The sequence below is a fragment of the Rhinatrema bivittatum genome, chromosome 6, assembly GCF_901001135.1.
Source record: "Rhinatrema bivittatum chromosome 6, aRhiBiv1.1, whole genome shotgun sequence".
In the NCBI taxonomy this organism is placed as follows: Eukaryota; Metazoa; Chordata; class Amphibia; order Gymnophiona; family Rhinatrematidae; genus Rhinatrema; species Rhinatrema bivittatum.
This window is the reverse complement of record NC_042620.1, coordinates 327,302,228-327,317,874: the sequence shown is the minus strand read 5'-3', so window position 1 is coordinate 327,317,874 and position 15,647 is coordinate 327,302,228. Positions and strand designations below refer to the sequence as shown.

At 48.1% G+C, this 15,647-nt stretch overlaps 1 protein-coding gene across 1 annotated transcript in view; it reads right to left on the bottom strand.

Annotated features, from left to right (window-relative positions):
- The window catches only part of ALG13 (ALG13 UDP-N-acetylglucosaminyltransferase subunit), a 116,222-nt gene extending 101,048 nt beyond the window's left edge, over positions 1 to 15,174 (bottom strand). The window contains exons 1-4 of the mRNA XM_029607981.1: positions 15,039 to 15,174; positions 9,656 to 9,818; positions 6,355 to 6,493; positions 589 to 697 (exon numbers count right to left, since the gene is read on the bottom strand). Of these exons, the coding sequence (XP_029463841.1) occupies positions 589 to 697; positions 6,355 to 6,493; positions 9,656 to 9,818; positions 15,039 to 15,122 (495 nt within the window). The 5' untranslated portion in view covers positions 15,123 to 15,174. The remainder of the gene's footprint in view (positions 1 to 588; positions 698 to 6,354; positions 6,494 to 9,655; positions 9,819 to 15,038) is intronic.
- Positions 15,175 to 15,647: the final 473 nt, after the last annotated feature.

Sequence of the window (15,647 nt, the reverse complement as noted above, 5' to 3'; positions counted from 1 at the left end):
TTAAATCTGTACCTCTACAAGTAACAATAATGCTAGGCACAATGGCTGCTGTGATCAGCAGAAGTCAGTCTCTCCGATAGCCTAGCAGGAGGCTTGCAGTCATGTGTAGCATCCTCTTGAAAAGCCACTTGGACAAGAGAGGAGTCCTCCTAGAGGACACACCTAGAGCCGCAGAAAGTCAACTTAGTACAGGTTGTAGAGATAAAGAAGATGGATGTGTCAAAGTTTGATTCCAAATTTATCAACAACAAGGTCCCGCTATTGTCACAGAGACAGCATTAGCGCAAAATGCTAATGCTTTTTCTTTTGGTATTTATATGGCACCAATGAAATCCCTCCCTGAAGAGCTTTAGAATCTGAGTGGATCCCTGAGGCCGAGAGAGATGAAATGATCTGCCCAAGGTCGGAGCAAGTGGTAGAATCAGGAGCTGAAGTCCGGTCTCCTGGTTCCCAGGCCCTCACTTGCTCCTTGAATGCTTAACACCGCCTCGAGTCTCTGCGGCACTGGTCTCTGGATTTCCTTTCTGCTGCAATCTTTTCTTCAGCGCATTTTTAAATCTTCATCCCACGCCTGTTCTGTGCTTATTAGTCAAATCCTACCTCCTTATCCAGAAATGCGGCAAATTTTTCCGGCTGTCCTGCAGGGAAGGGCTTCAGGGAGGAAAGGTCCATGGACTGTAAGGTCGCCACAAGTGTGCTGGAACCAAAGGGAAACACAAAAGGACAGGTGAGCCACATGCTGTATAAATATGAAACTGCTTTACATCATTTTTCAGAGGCAATGGATTTATTCATACATTACATTAAAAAAAAAAACAGATAATAGTTGACTGCTTAATGGTGCCAAATGAGAGGGGCTTTTCTTATTGGAATGGAAAGGGTTCTTCCTTCTGCCTCTATGCTAAACATTGGGCGTACAGTGAGAGTGGGTTATAAGCCAAAGAACAGCACTCAAAGTAGCTCCTCAGGGAGCTGCAACCTGCTGAACAGCAGCAGCATGCCATGCGGAGCTTGGCCTATACGTGGAATGAGATTAAACGAGTACAAATCCCGGTGGCTGAGCAGCATGGTTCTTCGATGGCAGATGCCTGCAAGATGAGTGCAGTACTCTCATCAGCTCCCTCCCTGTGTCATCTGCTTGTGCATATTTCAGGGCCATCCTTTCATTCATGCTCGAAGGAGTCAATTAAAATTAAGAAATCTGTGTCACTGAAAAGCAAGAACTTCCTGCTGTGTTTGCTGGCTCGCACACTCACCTCCCGAACACCACAACAGCAGGCCTCACTCGTGCGGCACGGGCACCACTATCCTCGCACCAGCCCTGCTCTCCTTAGGCGTGCGCACACGCATCGACTGCCCAGATTTAAAGGGCCCGCGGCAGGAAACAGACTGAAGCACCCTTGCATGCCGTCATAGGCTTCCGCCCTTAAAATGACATTCTGGACATCCAGACCTTGCCTCAGCAACAGGTCTCCTGCATTCCTGTAGCGCGTGTGCCAGCGGTCCTGTTCCTCGTCCCTTCTTCCAAACTTGCCTCGCCTTCCAGCCCAGCCTATCTTCCTTGTTCCCATCCTCAGTGCCTCCTGTGGGTGTCCATGTTTCCCTCTGGACCTGCCCACGTTTGATTTCCGCCAGGACAGATTACCAAGACTATAGTACCACTGACCTTACAGACTAGGGTCTTACGTGAAGAACAAATCAATCTCTACCTGTTACCCAAGGCAGTCAACGCAATCATTCTGGGCCTGCCTCGGTGCCAGAGTCACTAGCCCCACATCGACTGAGCAGCGATGCAGATTGCTAGGCGGGGCCCTAAATGTCATGAATACTTTATTATCAGTCTCTCCTGTGGTACTGGCCACCTCGACTGCCACCTCTGAATTTGCAGGTCTAGAACTACAGAACAGTGAATTGACTGATTTCAGTAAGAAGCAGGTGGAGATCCTCATTGCTTCTATGACTGTGCATACATCTCATCCCAGGCAAGGTTCCACTTTGAGGCTGCGCTTGTCCACACAGAAAATGTCTAAACACATTAAAGAGAATCTGGACCAAGGCTGTATATGTCCATCATCACCACCAGCAGGAGCTGAATCCTTTTTTGTAGAGAAGGATAGGTCATTCAATTATTTAAACACCAATAATGAAATAATCACGTCCCTATATTGACTATCGTGGCTCAACTAAATTACAAAAAAAAAAAAAATCGATACCCAGGTCCTCTGATCTCTAAGCTCTTTGCCTCCGGGACGTGCAAGTATTTATGAAGTTGGACCTCCAAGGAGCATAGAATTTGATCCAAATCCATCGTGATGACTAGAAGACAAGCTTTAACACCCGCGACAGACACTGTAATGCCCTTCAGGTTATGCAAAGCCCTCACATTCTTCCAATTTATGGTAAATGAGATATTTCAGGACCATCTATTCTCCCAGTAGTGGTCTACCTAGATGAATCCTGATCTTTTCAAAATCATTGTCTGAGCACCAACACCCTGTGAACATCACCTCTACACTAAGTTAGAGAAGTGTATCTTCAAGCAAGAACTCCCCTTTTTGGAGTACATCATGTCATGTCAAGGCCTTCGGATGGATCCCGCGAAATTAAAAGCCAGTAGGCCTCAAGGCGATTCAACGCTTTCTAGGTTTCACAAACTACTACAGACAGTTTATACCTGGGTATTATTCCACCTTGGCGGCTCCACTCATAGCCCATTACTAGAAAGGGTGCCGACACCAGGAATTCAACCTCAGATGCCATTCAGGCCTTTGAACAGCTAAAGGATTTCACCTTTGATACCTGCTTACAATACCCAGATCCGTCTCAACCCTTCATTCTGGAGATAGATGCCTATACCCTCGGGGTAGGCGCTGTCCTACAACATAACACTATGGGAACTCTCTTGATTTGTTCCTATTTTTCTAAGGCATTCTCTCCAGAAGAGAAGAATTATACAATCAGTGAATGTGAGTTGCTAGTTGTCAAACTAGCCTTGGAAGAATGGCAACATCTGTTGGAGGGGGCCAAGCACCAAATAACCAATTATATGGATCACAAGAATCTTGAACATTTGGCCCAGGCTCAAAGGCTGAACCCCAGGCAAGCCCACTGGTCATTATTTTTCGACTTCGTGTTGCAGTACTGACCAGCTGACAAGAACCGGTGAGCAGATGCACTCTCCTGGTCAATTAATATGGAGGGGACCCTGGAACCTCCACAACTCATTACTAACCCAGCCAAAATTGTGGTTGCCACAACATTCACAGTTCCTCCCAGCAAGACAGTGCTACCCCGATGCCTGCGTCAGAAGGTTCTCAAGTGAGCATGACTCCCGGCTATCAGGTCATCCTGGCATTACCTGGACATTGGAACTAATGGTGCAACATTATTGGTGGCCACAAATGAAAACCGATGTTCAACTTTATGTAGGGTACTGCACTAAATGCACCATGCATAAAAGTGTCAGAGCACCACCTTGGGGGTTGTTACACAGAACCCTGGACCCATATGGCCACAGACTTCGTTTGTGATCTTCCCTCTCCAGTGGCAATACCACCATATGTGTGGCTGTGGACAGATTCTTTAAGATGGCACATTTCATTCCCCTTCCTGGACTCTCATCTGCACCTGAGGTTATCAAAACTCTTTGTTCAACACATCTTCCACCTGCATAGGCTACCATGTCACATCCTCTCAGATCAAGGAGTTCAGTTTACTGCCCGATACTGGAAGTGCCTGTTCTGAAAATTCGGAATCACGTTGGATTTCACCTCTGCATACCACCCTCAAAGCAACAGACAAACAGAGTGGGTGAATCAAAGCATTAAGGTCTTCCTACAGGCCCAGTTATGTCGATAACTGGGCCTCTCTCCTTCCATGGGCCAAGTTTGCCCATAACAAACATGTCATACTTACACAGGATCTTCACCTTTATATGTAGTCTTTGGGCGTCATCCTCAAGTACCCAGACCGCTTCCTATTTCAGACAGTTGTCCAGCAACTATCCTGATGGGACAAGAGCTCCAAGAGTTGTGGACAAAGACTCATCTTCTACCGGACAAGGTGGCAGTATGTTCTAAGACAACACTGACAAGAAACACCACTAGGCACCTCAGTTGCACCCCTGAAACTTGGTCTGGCTTAGTACCAGGACCCTGAGGCTCAAGAAATTTGCTCCACGATTCATTGGACCTTTTCCTATTGACCGCCAGTTGGGCCCCATAACCTACAAACTCAGACCACCATCATCCTTAAGGGTCTATGACATCTTCAGTGTCTCTCTGCTGAAACCTGACATTCTCTCCTGGCCGGGTTAAGCGCTCGTTCACACCATTGGAATTAAGGCAGAGGAAGACATTTGAGGTTCAGGAAATCTTAGACTCTAGAAGCGTCTGCAACCAGTTGCCTGGTAAAACTCCGGCCCTGAAGAAAACCCTTGGGTCGGACTCCAATCTACGTCTCCCAACTTATAGCAAAATTCCACAGATGTTGTTTTCCTAATAAATCCAAGCCCAGGAAGTTGGGGAGGGGGCTTTGAAGAAGGGTACTGTTACATTTGCCAGCTCGCAGGACATCTCCATGAGCTAGCACACTCATCCCTGAACATCGCAACAGCAGGCCTCACTCGCGCAGCACAGACGCCATCATCCTCGCACTGGCCCTGCTCTCCTTAGGCATGCACGAGCGGCAGCCACCTAGAGCTGAAGGGCTCGTGGCGGGAAACAGGCCGCAGTGCCCTTAGATGATGTCATAGGCTTCAGTCCTTAGAAAGGCCTTTCGGACATCCAAACCTCGGCACAGCAACAGGTCTCCTGCATTCCCTGCAGCGTGTGCTGCCATCGTTCCTGTTCTTTGTTCCTTCTTCCAGTCTTGCCTCGTCTCGTCTTCCACTCCAGCCTCATCCAGCCTGTCTTCCTTGTTCCCGACCTCAGTGTCTCCTTGTCTCCCTCTGAACCGGACCTCTTGTCTGGACCTAATCACGTTTGATTTCCACATGGACCTGTTCTCTAGCCTGGTCCCACTATTGCTTGCTGTCTGCCACAACCTTGGCTCTCCTCCAACTTCCAGCTCTCTACCTTGTCTCTGAGGCTCTGGACTCTAGCCGCCACCACTGCCCTACAGAGCCACAAGTCCTGCTGGCCACCACAATCCAAGGGCCCAAACCTGTGGGGAAGGTGACAGCCGGTAAAAGTAAACTTGCAGACTGTCCCACTACAGGGCATGTTTTCCAGCTGACGTTGTGGGTCTCGGGAGCTCACCCTCGAGGCTGTGTGTCAACTGCACCATAGCACTAAGGGCTCACACACCCCATATCTGTTACAATTCCTGCTAGAACTAGAGGAATCTACTTTCCAGGTCATCTACGGTCCGCACATATAACATGGATCCGAACCACCCCCACCCTTCCCTGTCACTCTATGTCTTCTGGTGCGGTGAGGGCAGCCAACAAAAATATTATAAGGGAAACACATGGAGACACACACAGAGGGATCTCATAAGCCATCAGTTCCTTCAGAAAGTAGGACAAAGATCACAAAGTTAATAATAAAAAGAAGACGTTAACGCCCAAATTTTAAAAGCCCAGCGCATGTAAAAACCGAGGGATAGAAACATAGAAATGACGGCAGAAGAAGACCAAACGGCCCATCCAGTCTGCCCAGCAAGCTTCACACATTTTTTTTCTCATACTTATCTGTTTCTCTTAGCTCTTTGGTTCTATTTCCCTTCCACCCCCACCATTAATGTAGAGAGCAGTGATGGAGCTGCATCCAAGTGAAATATCAAACTTGATTAGTTAGGGGTAGTAATCGCCGCAATAAGCAAGCTACACCCATGCTTATACCTGTGTGACTGGGCCCTGCACGCAGCGAATGCATTTTTGAAAGGGCCCGGCGGGGACGGACGCCGTGAGGCTTGTGTCGGGGAAGCAAGCACCCTGCAGCTGGCCGGCGCTCATAGCCTGTTCCAAAGGAGCAGATAAGTTAAAAAACAAAAAAAAATAGGGTAGATAGGTAAGGGTTAGGGGTCCGGGAGGAAGGGGAAAAGGTAGGAAGGTTAGGTAGGAGCATAGGGAACTGGAGAAGGCTACCCATGTTGCGCGCGCAGGAACCCTATTTCACAGTATGCGCACACGCCAACGCGCACATGTTATAAAATAGCCACATCCATGGGCGCGCGGTGGGAACCACGCGCACACGGACACCCAGGCGGACTTTGTATTCTCCGAATGTATTCCATGCATATGTACACATTCCCTGGTGTGCAGCCATCGACTGCCACGGCTTGTATAGGGCTGCCCTCTACTCTATTTCCATCCCCCCCTAAATCCCTCTCTGTAAGGTGGTTGGGAGGTACCTGCACGTGCAGTACAAGAGATGTCCATCGCGGTGAAGCTGTTTTGCCAGTTCCAGCTGGTGGTTGCCCATCAGCTTATCGTTGATGACCACGATGAGTGGCTTCCCTTTCTCCAGGGCCTCCAGGCAGCTCCCAGCACCTGCGGGGTACATCCAAAGGTCAAAGCAGATCTACAGGAGTCAATGAACAGAGGAAAATAAAGATGCACTGGGGGAGTTTCTTTGCACTCTGCCTGGTAATATATCTATATTATACTTTATTTTACCTTTTTCCATTAAATAAATGGCTCACTTAACTTCAGCAGTAGAGTATGGGGTGTTTGGTTTTTCTGTGCACACACCCAGGAGAGTTTCGTTATGATTAGTAGTGTGAGGGCTCAAGTTCACCTTGGCCCATAAGAACATAAGAAATCGCCACACTGGGTTAGACTGAGTGTCCATGAAGCCCAGCATCCTGTGTCCAACTGTGACCAATCCAGGCCACAAGAACCTGGCAAGTACCCAAAATTAAATAGATCCCATGCTACTAGTGCCAATAATAGCAGTGCCTATTCCCTAAGTCAGCTTGATTAATAGCAGTTATGGACTTCTCCAAGAACTTCTCCAAACCTTTATTGAACCCAGCTACACTAACTGCACTAACCACATCCTCTGGCAACAAATTCCAGAGCTTTATTGTGCGTTGAGTAAAAAAGAACTTTCTCCAATTTGTTTTAAATGTGCTACTTGCTAACTTCATGGAGTGCCCCCTAATCCTTCTATTATCTGAAATTGTAAATAATCAATTCACATTTACCTGTTCTAGTCCTCTTATGATTTTATAGACCTCTATTATATCTCCCCTCAACAGTCTCTTCTCCAAGCTGACCATCCCCAGCTTTTCCTCATAGGGGAGCCGTTCCATCCTCTTCATCATTTTGGTCGCCCTTGTCTTCACCTTTTCTAGTGCAACTGTATCTTTACTGAGATGCAGTGACGAGAACTGCGCACAGGACTCAAGGTGCGATCTCATCATGGAGCGATGCACAGGCATTATGACACTCTCTGTTTTATTCTCTATTTCTTTCGTAATAATTCCTGTTTGCTATTTTGACTGCTGTCACACATTCAGCCAACACATCCTGCCTATTTAAGCACACCTACCAGAAGAGGTACATTTGCGCAGCCATGGAGTCGGGCACGCTTGGTTAATGTTTGCAGGAAAAGCATGAGCGGTTAATTCAGCTGGTTCTGGCTAGCAGCTTCACCAGTGGCCCTGGTTAAATCTGCTTCTCACACCTTGACGTGCCTTAATCTGTGCCTTTAGCCCCGTTACCTTATCAGAAATTTTTCAGCAGAAAAGCAAAACAGGTAACAGGCGGGAATTCGGATACTTCTGTACGAATAGCTCGCTTATTAGTTTTATTTTACTAAACATTTAAAAGGTGGTGATCACTGGGTTCACCACGTCAATAATTTGCCCTACATTGCAGCTACAATTTTGAATGCGTTGTTCTTTAAGTTAAACATTTTTGTTTGCTTGATTTGTGCTATGGCTGCTGCTCATGGGCCCATCGAAACTCCTCAAAACCTATCAATGCTTTTTATTTATGTATTTATTTTGGCTTTGTATTCCTAAAATTAAGTGGCCAGCATTTTATTTTTGACAGCAGCCAGTCGCACTGCATTCAGCACAGGCTGAGTTTTGGGTTGGGTTTTTTCAGGCCGGTTGCCTCTGCTGAGGCCGATAGGTGGCAGCTCCTCTCCGTTCAGTTTTACTCTGCTTCACACAGCTCAGCACATTCATCACTGCCTAGCTCGGAGTTACATCGCACCTTTGGGATAAGCTCTGTGTCTGCACAGAAATAAACTACACAGTCTCTCTTTTTTTTTTTTTTTTAACTTATTTAAAATACGGGCGGTAGGGGAAACTGGAAAGACATTAATGGAATAGGAGATACCTGCTTTACAGTCATCCGTCATGCAGAATAAATTCTATAATAGCTTAACAGCACCTTCAAAGCCTTTATTTCAGCTCAGACTGAAAAATGCCTGCCATGGGCACGTGTTGTCTTTGCATGGTGCTATTCCACCTTCAAATGAAATGCTTATTTTAGAAAGTTTATCGCTCTCCTTATTTTCAGGGCTACACTTTTCTGGCTCTCCAAGGCTCAGCTTGCTCTTAATATCACTCTTGTGGGGCCAACCCAGTGTCTGAACCGATAAGTGCTGTGCACTGCCTCGCAGAAGGTCCCCGGATCAAATTGGAGGGCTTTTCCATCCCTAGGTCGACAGGCGCTGGGGTTGCTATGGCAACAACGTTGACAGCCCCAGGAGAGGAAAGAAGATGGAGTCTCACTCATTGCTTAAGGGTGACACCTGATGGCCGGATAGAGGGTCCTGGCCCTGGGCCATCACTGGAGTGACGGGACTAAATGTGAGCTGGGAGGGGAATAAAATGGAGGGGGGAGGCAGGAAATAAATCCCCAGCTAGTTGTGAATGAAGATTCGAGGCACCAGATCCCAGCCCTGGTTCCGAGTGAGCTGGAAGTACAAAGAGGCAGCAGGAAACTGCCCAAGTCATAAAACAGCCATTGCTCTAGGAGGCCAATGTAGTAAGCTTTGTGTTGAAATTTAGCAGTTTCTTAATGCACGTGCTAAAAATGTACTATTTGCAGTAAGCTAACAGCATGCTAGCGCAGCGGGTAAGCTAACAATAGGCTAGCGCAGCGGGTAAGCTAACAGCAGGCTAGCGCAGCGGGTAAGCTAACAGCAGGCTAGCGCAGCGGGTAAGCTAACAGCAGGCTAGCGCAGCGGGTAAGCTAACAGCAGGCTAGCGCAGCGGGTAAGCTAACAATAGGCTAGCGCAGCGGGTAAGCTAACAGCAGGCTAGCGCAGCGGGTAAGCTAACAGCAGGCTAGCGCAGCGGGTAAGCTAACAGCAGGCTAGCGCAGCGGGTAAGCTAACAGCAGGCTAGCGCAGCGGGTAAGCTAACAGCATGCTAGCGCAGCGGGTAAACTAACAGCAGGCTAGCGCAGCGGGTAAGCTAACAGCAGGCTAGCGCAGCGGGTAAGCTAACAGCAGGCTAGCGCAGTGGGTAAACATCGGGGGGGGGGGGGGCGCGTAATAGTTAATGCCTTTACCCTTAGATTTGGATGGGAGTGTGCTAAACTGTACACACGGTTTCTGCTCACAAAATTTGCCTCGGGAGTAAAGTTTGCACACAAAAATCTGTGCGCACAGCTGTGGGTAAAACTGCATGCTGTAGCGAGCGCACTTTCATTATATCAGCCTGTGAATGACGGGGTCCCTACGTGCTTTACCGGCGTGGCTAATGATCAGGTCTGCTCTCCCCATATCCTCGGCCAAGGACCCTTTGTATCTGAAGACTTGCACTGTGAAGGCGGCACTGCTGGAAGGCTCGGGCTCCACGCTGCCTTTACCGATCTGGAGAACCAGCTCGTTGTAGCCGAGGCTCCTTAGTACCTGCCGGCATGAGAGAGAATAAGATTAGGGAATGAGCAGCAGTCCGCCTGTCCGAGTCCTTTCAGACCTGGGTAATCCTGTGCCTTCTGAAGTGACACAAAAATTCGCCCTTGTTATGGGCTGGATCATTTGATCGGCTGCAACGCTTTTGCATTCTCTGATGAATGCTTCTAGGCGCCTGGGGGTAACCTCTGGTGATGTCGGGATACGACAGGCCGAGCCACGCATACCCAGGGCATCCTGCGCAGTGCGCCTTGCGTGTTGCACAGTGGTTAAGAGGGAGACATACAGGATCAACCCACACGCATTTCCATAGGGGGGTGCGCCAGACACGACTTCCAAAACACAATCAAGGTAGTCGCTAATTGGATGCCTTCATTACCATCTGCTTGTGACCCTCTTGGGGGGGGGGCATGGGGAGGGGGTGTTATGTGTATAGTAAGCTCTCGTGCAACTGCATCGCATCAAAAAGATGCTGGGACTAAAACTTGAAGACGGTCATTTTAAAACGCGTGCGTATTCGCCCGTACAGGCACATATCAGCGCGCGAGCAAGGATAGCCTGGAATTTTTAAGCGTGCACACATACGTTTTAAAATGCACCAACCGCTTGTCAGTATGCTCCTAATTTTAAGAGGTTACTCGAGCACAGTTTTCCCATTAGTCCACCAGTTTGTCCAGTTAATATCAATGGTTCTTCGTCCTGGATGCCCCCAGTTGACCCGGACCCCTCACCCTGTCCTATAAGCCTTACAACAGACTTCCTCCTCAGCGGGAGCAGCAGTAAAGTTAGGCCGATACCTTTACCTACGCACGCCGTGGTTCTTGGTTTTAAAATTTGGAGTTACGCGCATGTTGGCCCCGCCCTGGAATGCCCACGTCCCACCCCCTTATTCTCACATGCACCCAGGTACATATGTGCGTGTTTTGCAGCTTTTTAAAATGTGCATTACTCGAACACGCAGCTTTGTGCAAGCAAGGCTTTTAAAATCGACCTGTATACATTAATTACTTTTTTTTTTTTTTTTTAAATAAACATATTTCTTTTGCCTGTCCATGTTCTTGATAACTCTTGAAGGGCTCCCTCTGAAACTGTCTAGAAGTTATTAGTATACAGGGTGTTTCACAATGATGTAAGCTAACTACAAACTCCAATCCCTGATCTAGAATTGTACACCACACATCTCTGTAAACAAAACTTTCCAAATTTTCATGCATAATATCCATTAAAGAGAGGTTGGCTCCTTGCCCCCTCCTCTGTATATAGTATTTATTCTATTTTATTGCACTTTATATATTTATTGCTCCGCTCACCCCTTCTTTATTTTCCTACTCCAAGTTAAGGCTTCCTTGTTATAATGTAACTGTATGCTCTGTATCTCTTGTTGATTGGTTAATTGTATATTCTACTTAGTTCATTGTAAACCGAATTGATTTGATTTGTATCAAGAAAGTCGGTATATAAAAGCCTTAATAAATAAATAAATAAATAAAATGTGAAACTGGGTCCATCGCAGTGAAACACCCTCTATATCCGGGTGGCAGTCTGGCATTAGCTCCTAAAACTGGCTGGGAGGTTATGATTTTGAAAGGCTGACGTGCGATAGCTGCACGAGGGCCGAGGCAGAAGGTGGTCGTCCCGGGCTGGCGGGACAAAGGAAGCCAACACGCCAGTTAAGGCTGAGCCTGTTATTAACAGCCTCCCCCATCCCAGAGCGTTTATCCGTCATGCCCCAGCCTTTCAGAAATGTACATTTTCAGAAGATTTTATAAGTCATTGCACAGCCTCTGGCTAAGTAATTTTAGGGCTTCCGACTGCTACAGATGAGGAAAGACAGGAGCCTCTTCATGTTGAGGTTAAGTAAGGTTTGTTTTTGGGTTGGTTTTTTTTAAGGGTTGATGGCCTGGACGTTTCTCCTGCTTCATTTTGTGATTCCAGCTTAAATCAAAAGTGGCTGTGGCTCGAAAGCCTTCGTTCTCAATTTCCCCCTATTTTTATGTCTCCTTTCCATCAGGAACCCAGCTTATGTGGGGTCTGCCTAGCCACTCGGTTAAGCTGTGGAGCTGCCCCCGCTCCCCTCCCAGAACAGGGCCTGTGAACACCTCATCCCCAGCCACCCCAGAGACTCAGGTCTCCCGCAAGGCAGTGCAGCGTCACGCGTGTGAATGCTGACCTGCTGTGTGTAACATGCCTTGAGCTCGCTTGGAAAAAAATGTGCAATAAACAACGATGCTCTAAATATTATTACATACACACACAGTATGCAGCCTATAAATATATATAGTATCCTGGAAAGAACTGTAGGGAGCGTAATTATGCTACAGTCTGCTCTGCTTAGACACGGGCAGCTGAGCTTCTGAAGTCTAGGAATAAAGGTTTAATTGACACAAAGTTGCTCCTTATAAAATGTTTATTTTTCTAAATTTCAGAGCTTTGCTGTTGCTGAGAAGTCTATTTTGCGACTTGATTGCAACTTTCCAAGCTCCTCTGCTGCTCTTGGATTTGTAAGAGATGTTATGCGGGCACCTCCCCTCCCCCGCCCCCATGCATCGTTGGCATGCATGCATGCGTTTCAGCAGATGCTCTCTCACCATATGCAGACTCACAGCGAGGTCACCCCTGGCTGCAGGAGACCTGGATTCTGCTCCTGGGGGTCTGCTGCAGAGGTGGCACTCACAGCCACTACTGGGAAGGAGTCTCCACCATAGCAGAACCTACTGGCTGGCTTCAGGTTCCGGAGGGAACTGGGTCGGTGGCCCCCAGCCATGCACTCTTATTCTGATGGCGGTATTAGATGGAAGGGGAGGGGGGGGGAAAGCATTTTAAAATTGGGGGAGGTGAGGGTGAGCAAATCTAGGTTATGTCAAATGAAAGCTCATTGCAATTTAGCCCAATTCAGATTTGAGCTGGAAGTCCAGAGAAGCAGGAAGATACTGAAGGGCAAAAACCCCTCCCCCACGCAATAAAACCCCTCAACAGCCCGGTCCCTGTGATCCCCTTTAGACTCTCATCCGGTTCTGGTTGTCAGCATAGCCGATACAGTTTCCTGCTTATGTATTTACTCCTGGGCGTGAATTCTGTGCAAAGAATTTAAAAAATGCTGCACCCATTTAGAAATTCTGAGGCTGCATTTGTTAAGGTAACACAATATAATCCGTCTTTCAGTAATCAATTAAAATGTTTTGCATGGCATTTAGATTATTACTCAAAGATGCATAATTTTTTATATTTTGGGGTAGAATTTTCCCACCATAAGAACTGTTCCCAAAAACGCTCTCGCCCTCCTCCAGGCTTGATCCTCCCCTAGCTCTCTCTCTCCTCGAGCCCTTTCCAGAATTGATGTCTCATCGATACCCCCCCTTAGTTTACTCTGGTTTTAATGTTGCTATAAAGCCTATTAAAAAGTGGTTTACAATGTAAATCATAATTCCCCAGCTCACTCACATCTTCCCCCTCTCTCTCTCATCCAACCCCTCTCCCCAGTTCTCTTTGATTTCCCCCCCCCCCCCTCATCCAGCTTGCTCTCTGCCTCTTCTCCCAAGTTCTCTCTCTTTGATCCCCCTCATCCACCTTCCCCCCCACCCCCAGCAGGCTTGACCTCCACTTCTCTCCTACCTTCCCTCTCCTCCACAGCTCTCTGTATCTTTCAGGTTCCAACAGACTCCTCTTCCCCCCCCATTACTCCTTGTCTTTGGGCTGCACAGACAGAGGTCGACGCTGCAGCCTCCTCTCTTCTGGCTTGGGAGAGCCAGCACTGATTCTCATCTGGCAATCACAGGCAGAACTGCCGCTGCTCCGCCTGGGCTGACACTGATAATTCTTCTCTTCCTGTCCACACACGGGCCGATACGGTAAAATCGCGGGAGAGCGGGCAAGCTCTCCCGGCACGCGCACAGGCTATTCTCCTGTACGCACGATACAGTAATTTAATTTATTTAAATTAGGCCCGGTGGTAAAAAGAGGTGCTAGGGACACTAGCGCATCCCTAGCGCCTCTTTTCGGACAGGAGCGGTGGCTGTCAGCGTTTAACAGCCGACACTCAATTTTGCTGGCGTCGGTTCTCGAGCCCGCTGACAGCCACGGGTTCGGAAACCGGAAAAATTGAGCACCTGGTTTTCAATCCGCCAGCTGTGGACCCATTTTAATTTTTTTTTTTACTTTTTTAAACTTTCAGGACCTCCGACTTAATATCGCCATGATAGTAAGTTGGAGGGTGCACAGAAAAGTAGTTTTTACTGCTTTTCTGTGCACTTTCCCGGTGCCCAGAGAAATTAGCGCCTACCTTTGGGTAGGTGCTAATTTCTGAAAGTAAAATGTGTGGTTTGGCTGCACATTTTACTTTCTGAATCGTGCAGGAATACCTAATAGGGCCATCAACTTGCATTTGCATGTTGCGGGCGCTATTAGGTTCGGGGGAGTTGGGACGCGCTATTACCCCTTACTGAATAAAGGGTAAAGCTAGTACGTCCAAAACGCACATCCAAATGCCGGCTAACAGTGCATTCCGCACTGTTAGCCGGCATTTGGATGCGCGTTCCGCACTGTACTGTATCAGCCTGACAGGCTGCGGATGCCTTTGCTGCAGCTTCATGGTCCCTGTGCCGACTTCTGCAAAGCAAATGAATTGTGTGTTGCGCAGAATTACCCCAGGAGTATGTTTTGAACACATGGTAACAAACACATACAGGAGGTTGAATTGGCACAAATTTGAAACTTGTAAACAGTAGCATGCAGTCAAGATTTTAACAAAAAAAAAATGCAAATGCAGCTGTGTCTTAGCTCTGTCGACCTCACAGCCAGTCGGCTTTTCAGGATATCCACAATGAATATGCACGAGATAAATTTGCATATACTGCGTCTCTATGCACATTCATTGTGGATATCCTGAAAAGCCGACTGGCTGTGGGATCTGCAAGACAGGTTTAGGAAGCCCAGGTGGATGATGGGTATGCGGATACAGCACATGAATATTAATTTGAAATGGCTACCCCTTTACAAAAGACTGAATATAAATGCTAAATTAATGGTGGCTATCCTGAAAAGCAGACCTCGATGAAGGTCCGGGGGGGGGGCCTGACTTTGGGAGACGCTGTCCTGAGAGATCACCGGGCGCAGAGCGGTGTTCCCGGACTCACCCCCCCCCCCCCATAAGCCAGCCGGATTTTCACGGTAGACACGAGGAATATGCAATGGACAAGCCCCCCTCCCCCCGTATCCTACCCGGACACTGGCCTCCTCGGACACGCAGGCTATTAACTCGTCGAAGCTGGTGGTCCCCACCGTCACGAGGACGGACCTGACCATGCCGGCGAAGTCCTTCCAGCCGGAGCCTCGTCCAACACTTCCGGGTGGGCGGCGTGCGTGGCAGCTCCCGATTGGCCTCCGAGGCCGGTGGTTGCGATTGGCTGACGAGAGGCCGCGTGCCGGCTCCGCCCCCTCCCATGTTCCTGCCCTCGGTGGCTGCGCGAGGACGCTTCGTGCCCCTCTTGCATTTTACATCCGGAACGCTGAGGTTCCCCCCGATGTTAATGCGGTTTTCTGAGTTTCTCGTAGCCTCTTGTGTGCGGATTGCAAACACGAGGAGAAGGGACTGGCCCCTCCGTGCATTTGTACAGTGCTGCGTACGCCTTACGGTGCTGAAACGATCAGCGGTGTCTGGAGGTCACAGTAACCGACGTTTGTGATGGGTCTGGAGTCAGGCTTCGACCCCAGCTAGTGCATTCTTATAAGAATAATCAGAATTCAATGTGGTCTTAAAAACATTTTCAAATGGAAATATTAATAGTAATGGAGCCGTTTTCATTTGCTCATCACCTGCCTGGGTTGAGA